The sequence below is a fragment of the Phasianus colchicus genome, chromosome 34, assembly GCF_987193195.1.
Source record: "Phasianus colchicus chromosome 34, bPhaCol1.hap1.1, whole genome shotgun sequence".
Taxonomy (NCBI): domain Eukaryota; kingdom Metazoa; phylum Chordata; class Aves; order Galliformes; family Phasianidae; genus Phasianus; species Phasianus colchicus.
Window position 1 is genome coordinate 810422 of NC_143469.1, and position 10268 is coordinate 820689.

General features: G+C 52.1%; 1 protein-coding gene and 1 pseudogene across 2 annotated transcripts; both read left to right on the forward strand.

Annotated features, from left to right (window-relative positions):
• The first annotated feature begins 480 nt into the window (after positions 1-480).
• On the forward strand, positions 481-4851 carry LOC116238959 (guanylate-binding protein 1-like; annotated as a pseudogene). The gene is made up of 11 exons (XR_016460941.1): positions 481-632; positions 1525-1741; positions 1846-1973; positions 2191-2300; positions 2485-2687; positions 2723-2965; positions 3156-3410; positions 3550-3762; positions 3836-3938; positions 4061-4270; positions 4390-4851. The product of XR_016460941.1 is annotated as a guanylate-binding protein 1-like (transcript).
• Positions 4852-8557: 3706 nt separating this feature from the next.
• LOC149913832 (olfactory receptor 4S2-like) lies at positions 8558-9854 on the forward strand. Its single transcript, XM_090128583.1, has one exon. The coding sequence runs from the start codon at positions 8871-8873 to the stop codon at positions 9849-9851; it is 981 nt and encodes a 326-aa protein (XP_089984709.1). The 5' UTR covers positions 8558-8870; the 3' UTR covers positions 9852-9854.
• Positions 9855-10268: the final 414 nt, after the last annotated feature.

The following is a 10268-nucleotide window of genomic DNA, read 5'->3' on the forward strand; positions in this document are numbered from 1 at the left end:
TCTTACGGCACTCAGGACAGCCTGTTCTTGTGCCTTTAAGATTTCCGTCTTGAGGAGTGTCCAGGCTTCCTGGACCCCTTTACCCTTAAGAAGCGACTCCCAAGGAACCCGTGCTGCAAGCGCCCTGAACAGATCAAAGTCCACCCTCTGGAAGTTCAAGAAAGTAGTTTTGCTGGTCACTCTTTTGACACCTCCAAGAATAGAGAATTGTACAGTTCCATGGTCGCTCTGCCCAAGATGGTCCCCAGCCTTCACTTCTCCCACCAGTCCTTCTCTGTTAGCAAAGATCAGGTCTAGCAGGGCACCACCCCTGGTAGGTTCTCCTACCAGTTGCATGCGGAAGCTATCTTCCATGCACTCTAGAAACCTCCTGGACTGCTTCCTCTGTGCTGTATTATACTTCCAACATATGTCAGAGAAGTTGAAGTCTCCCATGAGAACAAATGCCACAGAGCAGAGCTGCACGGATGGGAGCCAGCAGGCTGCTTCGGGACAACGTTGTATCCACTCTCATTCACTTTCACTTTCACTTCTGCTCTGACTCATTGCCATTTCCCGGAATGGGAGGAAAACGGCTTGAAGCCGCAGGGTATAAACAACCCCATAGCCCAGTGCTGCAGAGTCCTGCTGTGGTGAGTGGCCGGGGCTGGGTGTAAGTAGGGGGCTGCAGAGGGAGGGCAGAGGGAGCCTTGCTCGGGGGGTTGAGGGGGGCACATCCGTGCTCGATGGAATAGGGAAGAAAAACCTCACCTGAGGAAACTCTTGGGGACAGGAAGGGGAATGGAGGGGTGCAGAGGGGTGATGCTGGGGCTGTGAGGACCCAACGCGGGGTGGGGAAGGGATGCACCTCTTTGCACAGCACCAAAGCCGCCCCTTATTGCCTGCTGTGCTGCCGCAGGCTGAGAAGGCACAGGGGTACGGAGGGCTGAGCTGGGTTCGGTGCATTCAGTGACCGTTGGTGCCTGGTGAGGTGGGTGCATGGAGCTCTGCTCTGCATTGCTGATTGTTCAGCAATCATCGCTGGGTGATGCTCGGCAAAGCAAGCACAGCCCTGAGCAGAAGTGCAGCACTGTGCATGAGGCTGCCAGACCCCTTCCTCCCCTCCCTGAATAACTCCAACCTCCCCCCACCCCACCCCAAGTTCCCACCAAACCGTCCCAACAGATATTGGGGTTGGGCAGGGGTTCCAGGCTGGGCTGCAGGCAAAGTCCTCTCCCTTATCTGCCTTTCACTCTGCCTCACCTACTGCGCCTCGGACGGGAGGTGAAGAGGTTGAGACTGCAGGGTGTGAGGCAGGCACACAGCCCGGTGCTGCAGAGCTGTGGGGCTGCAGGTGGGAAGGGGCCAAGGTCATGATTGTCTTTGGAGTGTGCTGCCCAGGAAGGAGCAAACAGAGAAGCAAAGAAGCTCTGGAAAGGAGCAGGAGCAAGGAATGCTGTGCTTGGAGACGCAAAGCGGGGTGAATCGGAGCATGGCTGCCGGCTGCCGGTGCCCCGTCACAAAGTCTCGCCGTTCCCACTGCAGGCTGTGATGGCAGCCCTGACATCCGCAGCGTCGGTGGTGGAGATGGAGGAGCCCATCTGCCTCGTTGAGAACCATGCAGGGCAGGGGCTGGTGGTGCGGCAGGACGCCCTGCAGGTGTTGGCCAACATCACACAGCCCGTGGTGGTGGTGGCCATCACCGGGCTGTACCGCAGCGGCAAATCCTACCTGATGAACCAGCTGGCCGGGAGGAGGACGGGTGAGGGAAGGTGTGGGATGGGCATCGCTGACCCCGTGTAGCCCTGCTACTGGGATTCTCCTCCTCAGCGTTTCATGCTGTCAAATCCCACGTCCCCCACGCAGGTTTCTCCCTGGGCTCCAGCGTGCAGGCGCACACCAAAGGAATCTGGATGTGGTGTGTGCCTCATCCCCTCCAGCCCAAACACACGCTGGTGCTGCTGGACACCGAAGGGCTGGGAGACGTGCAGAAGGTCAGGAAAAGCAGCACCTTCCCCCCATGCAGCCCCAGTGCATGCGGAGCTGTGGGGAGAGCTGCCTGCACCGGCTCCAGCACAGCAGTGCGGTGGGGTCGGGTGGTTGGGCGTCCTCACATCTGAGCTCTTGGCCATCGCTGCTCAGAGCGCGGGGCTTCGCTCACCCCCTGCACTGCTCTGCTGGAGGGGGACACACTGGGGGGGTGCATTGCAGGGGGACACCAAGAACGACACGTGGATCTTCGTGCTGGCCGTGCTGCTCTCCAGCACCCTGATCTACAACAGCAAGGGCACCATTGACCAGCAGGCCCTGGAGAACCTGCAGTATCCTTGGTGGCCGTGGGGGTTCCCCGCTTTGTTCCCGTTGGGCGGTGGGCTTTGCACGACACAGCTCCTCTGAGAGCTGCCTGCTTGAGGGGCATCCACATCCCTGTGGTGCACAGGAGCTGCTCGGGGTCCTGTGTTGCAGGCAGAGCCAAGATCTCGTTTTCCTTATGCAGCCCCACAGCTACGTGCTGACGCTGGCAGAGTGCGTGAAGCTGACAAAGAGCCCCGGGGAGAGCGGAACCCAACCACCTGCTGCCACTGGGTTGGCCCCATTCTTCTCAACCTTTGTGTGGGCTGTGCGGGATTTCACGCTGCAATTGGAGGTGGATGGGCAGGAGCTCTCCGAGGACGAATACTTGGAGAATGCGCTGAAGCTGGAAGGCAGCAGAGAGCTGAGCTGTGGTTGTTCTGTCCTGCAGGCAGCAGCCCGGAGGCCGAACACTATGACTGCCTGTGGGAATGCATCCGACAATTCTTCCCTGAGAGAAGGTGCTTCATTTTCGACCAACCTGCCAGCAAGAGGGATCTGCCCCGCCTGGAGGAGCTCCCGGATGATAGGATGGACCCCGAGTTCCTGCAGCAGCTGGAGGAATTCTGCAGCTACATCTGGCTGAGCTCTCCACCAAAGACCATCCCCAGTGTCTGCAAAGTGAGCGGGGAGAGTGAGTGATGCTCTCTTGGCAGTGGGGCGTGCAGGAGCTTTTCTGCCTCTGTTTGGGGCTCCTGTGCGTTGGGCTAGGTTGGGAGGGAAGGAGCAGGAGAAGCACTTGGGGATGCTGGGAGGGGCAGCAGGGCTATGGCTGCACCCAGGGCCAAAACAGAGAGACCTCTCATCCCCTCCCCCCATGGCAGTGCTGGGAACTCTGGCTGTGACCTACGTGGATGCCATCCAGAGCGGGGCCGTGCTGTGCCTGGAGAGCGTGGTGACGGCCCTGGCGGAGCTGCACAACTCAGCGGCGGTGCGGGAAGCTGCGGTTCTGTACCAGGAGCTGATGGAGCAGCAGGCAGAGCTGCCCATGGCACGAGCAGTGCCAGAGGGAGACACTGCAGCTCTTTGCAGAACGGGTGATCACGGCCGACGTCGAGCGCTTCCGTGCGGAGCTTCTGGTGGGCGCTGCGCGGTTTGGCCAGCGCTGCTCCGCGGCACCGTGCTTGGCTCTGCATCCCCCATCGGCGCTGTGTTGTGCCGCTCCTTCCTGCCCCCGTTTCCCCGGCTGATTCCTGCCCCTCGCGTCCCCCCACACAGCTGCAGGTGGAGGCAGCCAGGCTGCAGTTCTGCAGCCACAATGAAGAGGCGTCCCATGAGAAGTGCACGGCTGCACTGCAGGAGCTCCGCAGTGAGATGGAGCAACGCATCGGTGACGGTGTCTACTTCGTGCCGGGGGATCACTGGCTGTTCCTTGGGGACCAGCAGGCGCTGGTGGAGCAGTACCGGGCATTGCCGGGCAAAGGGGTGAAGGTGGGAAGAGGAGCAGCCCCTGCCCAGCATCACCACCTCCCCCCCTGACTGCCACACTCCCGTTGCCCCACAGGCAGATGCTGTGCTGCAGGAGTTCCTTCGGAATGTGGAGCCTTTCGCCAGGAGCATCTGCAGCACAGACCGTGCCCTGATGGAGAAGGATGAGTGGATCAAACGTAACGTCTGTATTGGAGAAATGCTAGCACCTCTGGGAGAGCTGGGGGCTGGGGCAGGGACAGCACTGCCAGGGTGCTGGGGGCCCGCTCCTCATGTGCAGTAAACTCTACTTCTCCCACAGATCTGCAAGCCCAGAACAAGAAGGCTGAGCAGGAGAGGGAGGCTGAGAGGGAGAGGGAGGCGGAAAGACTGCGGCAGATGGAGGATCGGATTCGTGGATATGAGCAGGCTGAGCAGGAGTGGGAGGCTGAGAGGGAGAGGGTGGCAGAAGAACTGCAGAGGATGGAGGACCGGGTTCGCCGCTCTGATGAGCTCGCCGCTCTGAGAACGAGTCTGTGGCTGGATGTGGGGAAGAAGGAATCTTATTCCGAGATATGGAGCAGCACAGCATGTGTGCAGATACGCATCAGCAGCTGAGGGGTCCCAAGCAGGTTTATTTCTTATCTACAGGGTGTGCACTCCTGAGGTGGCTCCCAGGAGCAGCAGAGCAGAAGATCTCTTCTAGAACAGATATGGGAATGGCTGCGTTCACTACTTTCTAAGTTTTTTCTTTTATTTAATGTGGATATAAATTAGTTAGATTGCATATGAGTTAAATGATTCTAAACATGCAAATATTGATGGTTCCCATGATGATGTCACTGCCAACAAATGCTTTTGTGGTTTTGTAATTGGGAAGAAATGGTGTTTTGTGGGAGGATGTAAGTGTTGGTGGATGCGTCAAACTTCTGATCATCTACTCGAGGAATTGCTGTTCATCTTCTCGGGGAATCGCTCTCCTTCCTTTGCTCAAGGACTGCACAACAATAGCTTTGAAAAGAGTGACCTTCGTGTTTCTGTACACTTTGCATTTCTTTAGAGTCGTGCTTTGCTTCTGAAAATGCTAGGTTAAAAAAAAAATAAAAAAAGATGTCAAGCATGAACTGGTGTCTAAAGCAGCCAAGTGTTGTGCCACCACTGACATTGCTAATGCCTTCTTTTCCATTCCTTTGAGCACAGAATGTAGGTCACAGTTTGCTTTCACCTGGAAGGGCATTCGGTATTCAGTGAAGTCATTTGCCCCAGTGGTGGAAACACAGCCCAATCATTTGCCAAGGGCTACAGAAGAACAATGAAATAGCCGTCAGGTAGATTGAGCTGCCAGGATTGAGGTGGCTCAAACAGACCTGGACTGGCAGGACAAGGGTGAATTATTTCTAGCTCGGTGGGCCCATGAGACCTTGGGCCATCAAGGAAGAGATGCAACACGTAAGTGGGCTGGAGACCGAGCGCTGGACTTAACTATGGATGCTATTGCACAGGTTATTCATGACTGTGACACATGCGCCACAATTAAGCAAGCCAAGAGGATGAAACCTCTCTGGCGGGAAGGGCGATGGCAAAAGCACAAATATAGGGAGTTGAGGCAGGTTGATTCTATCACCTTGCCACGATCTCGCAATGGTAAGCGGTATGTGCTCACCATGCTGGAGGCAACCACTGGGTGGCTTGAAACATATGCAGTACCCCATGCTACCGCCCAAAACACCATATTGGGTCTGGAGAGGCAAATCCTGTGGCAACATGGCACCCCGGAAAGAACTGAGTCTGATAATGGGACTCATTTCAAAAACTCTCTTGTGGATATTTGGGCCAAAGATCATGGCATTGAGTGGATTTATCATATCCCCTATCATGCACCAGCCTCTGGTAAAATCCAATGCCACAACGGGTTGTTAAAAACCACGTTGAAAGCAATGGGTGGCAGAACATTTAAGCACTGGGAGAAGTATCTGGCAGAAGTCACTTGGTTGGTCAACACTCAAGGATCAAGCAACCAACACAGTCCTACCCAATCCAGCTCCCTACATGCTGTAGAGGGAGACAAGGTCCCTGTGGTACATGCAAAAAGCATGTTGGGAAAAGCGGTTTGGACCCTTCCAGCCTCTGGAAAGGGAAAACCTCTCTGTGGAAATGTTTTTGCCCAGGGACCTGGGTGCACTTGGTGGGTGATGGAGATAAATGGGGATGTTCAGGGTGTACCACAAGGGAATTTGATGCTGGGGGAGTGCAGTCAGTAATTCCATGTATATATATAGACGTGTTTGTGTAATGAATATTAGCTACTGTTTGTTTGTATATTTGTATATATATTAAGCAGGAGGTAGTGATGTGGAATACGGGGTGGAATGTCATGGTTTTATGATTTTTGTTATCAGCATTCCACATCATATCATCATGTAAAGCACTGGGGGTTAAAGAGTTAACAGCCCACTTCCATGCACTGCTGATTTTCCCAACACCTGGCCCTAAGAGAAGAACTGCACTCTCCAGAGCAGTGATGACCTGGAGTTGGTTGGTTGCCCTGACCCTGAACTATTGCATCCATTTGTCCTACCGTGTTTTGTTTCACAGGCAGAGCTGTGACTGCAGATGTTAAGACAGATGAGGTCCTACTTGATTGAAAGATGTGTCAACCCAGATAACTTTCTTCCAAATACAGATGTTTCTTTGACAGAGAGCTCTTCATGTCCCCGAGAGGACAGCACATCTTACAACAGACATCTCTAGAAGTGCTAGATTTCATTCAGAGAAATTTGGCTTGAAAGCCAAAGCAGTGGATCTAATGCCCCCCTACCCTTTGGAAAACCATACAGCTGAGTGATGACTTTATCTTTAAAATATATTTACTCAAACTTCTCAGTCAGGACAGAATTCACGCCTCCTTTGCCCCCTCCTTTCCCTCCTCCCTCCTCTGGCCCCAAGAGCCCTTCAGGTGAGAGATTTCCTTGGAGAGGGTTGAAGAGAGGTATTTAAATGGTTTTCTTCTCAGAGCTGCTTTCTGCTGTGGGGCTGTGAACACACCGCTCTGTGCACCCATTATCCAGGCAGAGTAGTTCTCACATAGGCAGAGAATAGGCTCACGTAGGCTAGACAGAATTGGACAGGATTATACAGAGCAAGTGTTGGAAGCTTTACATTCGACTTTTCTTCTAAAGCCTGTGCCCTACATCCCCACTGGGGAATGCAGATCCTGAGGAGATAAAATCGTACAGCTCTTCCACAAAAAAATTAGACCTGCAAATACAGAAGAGGTAAGTTTTACAGCTTTTTGCTTACTTTTCTTTCCTCTTTCCCCTCTCCCCTTTCCCCTCTCCCCTCTCCCCTTTGCCTCTCCCCTCCCCTTCCCCTCCCCTTCCCCTCCCCTTTCCCTCCGTTTCCCCTCCGCTTCCCCTTCCCTTCCCTTCCCCTTTCCTTCCCTTCCCCTTCCTTTTTGTCCCCCGTTCCCCTTCTCTTTCCCCTTTTTCCCCTTCCTCCTTCTCCCTTCCCTTCTTTCCCCTTTCTCCCTTTTCCTCAAACAGATGTGAAAACAAAAAAAGCAACTTTCACAACAGTTTAAGAGTTTAACTCTGCCATCTCTCACCAGAGCCATGCACATGCAGGGCTAGTTCTGCAACCCTGCTCAGACCATTTTGTTTTGTCCTTTTGTTGCTCATGAATCACATAAGGTTTTAGGGAAGAATGCATGCCATAAGGAGAAGGTAAAAATTTTTAATCCTTTCTGAAACGTTAGCAGTTCCATGCTGTTTCTTTTTATTGTTTTGTAGTTGGTTGAATTACATCATACACCAATGAAGACCCGGAAAAGATTCTTGAAGGGGTGTTCTCTGGGGGCTGTTCTCTGCTCAGGGATCACCTGCACACTCAGGGAGAACTAATTGTGGTTTAATGGTCATTTTGAACACCAGCTGACTTAGGAATGTCAGCAAACTAAAATGCATCTAATTTAGGCAATAATTTGCTTCTAAGAATGCCTATTTCTGGGTAAATTCCATGAAGACTTTGCATCTATTGGTTTCTAGGGCTAAAGGAACTCTGATGGAGCTGGAAATATTAATGCCTTTTTAAAGATGAAGTTTACTTCTTTCCTACTGGGGGGCAATGGTTGGAAGCAACTGAAGCAAAGGAGCCCCACCTTCTGGAAAGAGAAACTGCAGAGATTTACAGATGCCTACGAACATGGAATTCAACCACAACACAAATAATAGAGTGGCATCAGTGATTTCCAGTGGGTGACTTCCAGGGCATGAAAATGGCTATTTCTCTGAAGTTAGCTTTACCTGGCGATGGTTGAACCTCTCCTGGTCAGTGGAAAAAGAAGTGATTCTGTAAAGGAGTCCAGTTTAGCTACTCTGCCTCTACAGAGGGATCTGTCCTGACCATTAAGCAGACATGAACCTGTGATAATGCCCCCCAGAGCACGTCAGAACTCAGCAGTAGGTGAAATGCACGCAGTGCTGGGTCAGATGGTTTGAAAAGATGCTTTCATCCCTCCTTCCTCATAAGAAGCAAGATAAATACTGAGATTTAGAGTAAGATAAATACTGAAGTGGTACGTGACTAAATAGTTTTTTTAATGTTTTCTCCATGACAGATAACTTCCCCATAACTCATTTTTTCAGCCCATGACATTGCAATCTTATTTCCCCCAAAATGTGTGTATGTAAGAGAGATTTTTTTTTCCTCAGTGTAGTTTCATTTCCCTTCTAAACAACAATTCAAAGATCATTTATACTTACAGAATATATCAGAATTCCAAATGATATTTCCAGGTCCTCATGAAGGCATTCTCCTTATAAGGGTTGTAATCATAACCTTGGCCTATAATGGGGGAAAACATCCTGCCCTGCACCCTTGTTGTGCCTCACACTGTCCTTCCTGTAGTGCAAGGTAGGCTCAGTCCTTCACAACCCCAAAGGACCAGGATGAAGGAGCACGGTGACAGCCACGGCCAAAGTTCCACTCGAGGAGAACGAAATACCCAGGGGAAAAAAATAGGGAAAGCAATCATTTTGACGGGTTAATAGTAATCCTACGTGCTTCCTAGTCTCTGGTACAGAATTTGTTATTAGTGATGACGATGATGACAAATCACGTATCCTTGCTTTTCCATGTGCACAGGCTGTGTGTTGTGTATGGCTGCCCAACTGACCAATGTGGGGAATGCAAGCGGTGTGAAGGAGTTCATTCTCATCGGCCTCTCTGAGAGTCAAGGTGTGCAGGAGGTGTACTTTGTGATGTTTCTTTGCTTCTATACAATTAACGTGGCGGGAAATCTGCTCATTATTGTCACCGTGATTAGCAGCCAGCACCTGAACTCCCCCATGTACTTCTTCCTTTGCTACCTGTCCTTTGTAGACATCTGTTACTCCTCCGTCACAGCTCCCAAAATGATTGCTGACTTCCTCGTGGAAAACAAAACCATCTCCTTTGTGGGCTGCATGGCACAGCTCTTCGGGGTCCATTTCTTTGGCTGCACGGAGATCTTCATCCTCACAGTGATGGCCTACGATCGCTACACGGCCATCTGCAGACCTCTCCACTACACCACGCTGATGACCAGGCGCGCGTGCGGCCGCATGGTGGTGGGCTCGTGGCTGGGAGGCTGTGTGCATTCCGTCGTGCAGACTTTTCTGACCGCTCGGCTCCCCTTCTGTGGCCCCAACAAAGTTGACCACTACTTCTGTGATGTCCACCCCCTGCTACGGCTGGCATGCGCCGACACCTACGCCGTCGGTGTCATCGTCATCGCCAACAGCGGGATGATATGTCTGAGCTCTTTCTTCATCCTGGTGGTGTCTTACGTAGTGATCTTGGTCTCCTTGAGAAGTCACACATCTGAAGGACGGCGCAAGGCGCTCTCCACCTGTGGGTCCCACATCACAGTGGTGGTTCTGTTCTTCGGGCCGTGCACGTTCACCTACATACGCCCATCCAGTGACCTCTCGGAGGACAAGATCGTGGCACTGTTTTACACCATCATCACCCCCATGCTGAACCCCCTCATCTACACCCTGAGGAATAAAGAGGTAAAGAGTGCCATGAGAAAATTGTGGGGTAGAAGAGTAGAAAGTGAAGAGGGAAAGGTGTAGAACCGTGGCCAGTTTTCCCAAAGGATCTTTCATGATGATTTATTTGGTCAGCTTTTCCACAAAAACGCCCTTTGAATAAAAGCTTGCTGTTCACTCACACTGAAGGCTCATCTTTTGGTTTGGAGGACACTGTAAACCGTGTGGCAAGTTGACATTTCCTGTCTGTTCTCTTGTCCATGAGCACAGGCTCCCAGTGGGGCTCCCGCGCACCACCTGAAACACCAGCAAATAGATAAACACTACCAGAAATATTGAGCATGCTGTAGGATCTCAATGGGCTCTCAATTAAAGCTCTGACGTGAGGTGCCAGCAGGGTCATTTGCTGAGGGAGGTGATGGGAATGAAGGCTTTTTCCTTTCCTTTGCAGTGCACCAGCTCTTTTCCTCAGTACCTCACGTAGCACTGATGCCACCCTTC

Excerpts from the sequence above, each read along its gene's own strand:
- LOC149913832 (XM_090128583.1), top strand. The coding sequence starts at position 8,871 with ATGTGCACAGGCTGTGTGTTGTGTATGGCTGCCCAACTGACCAATGTG.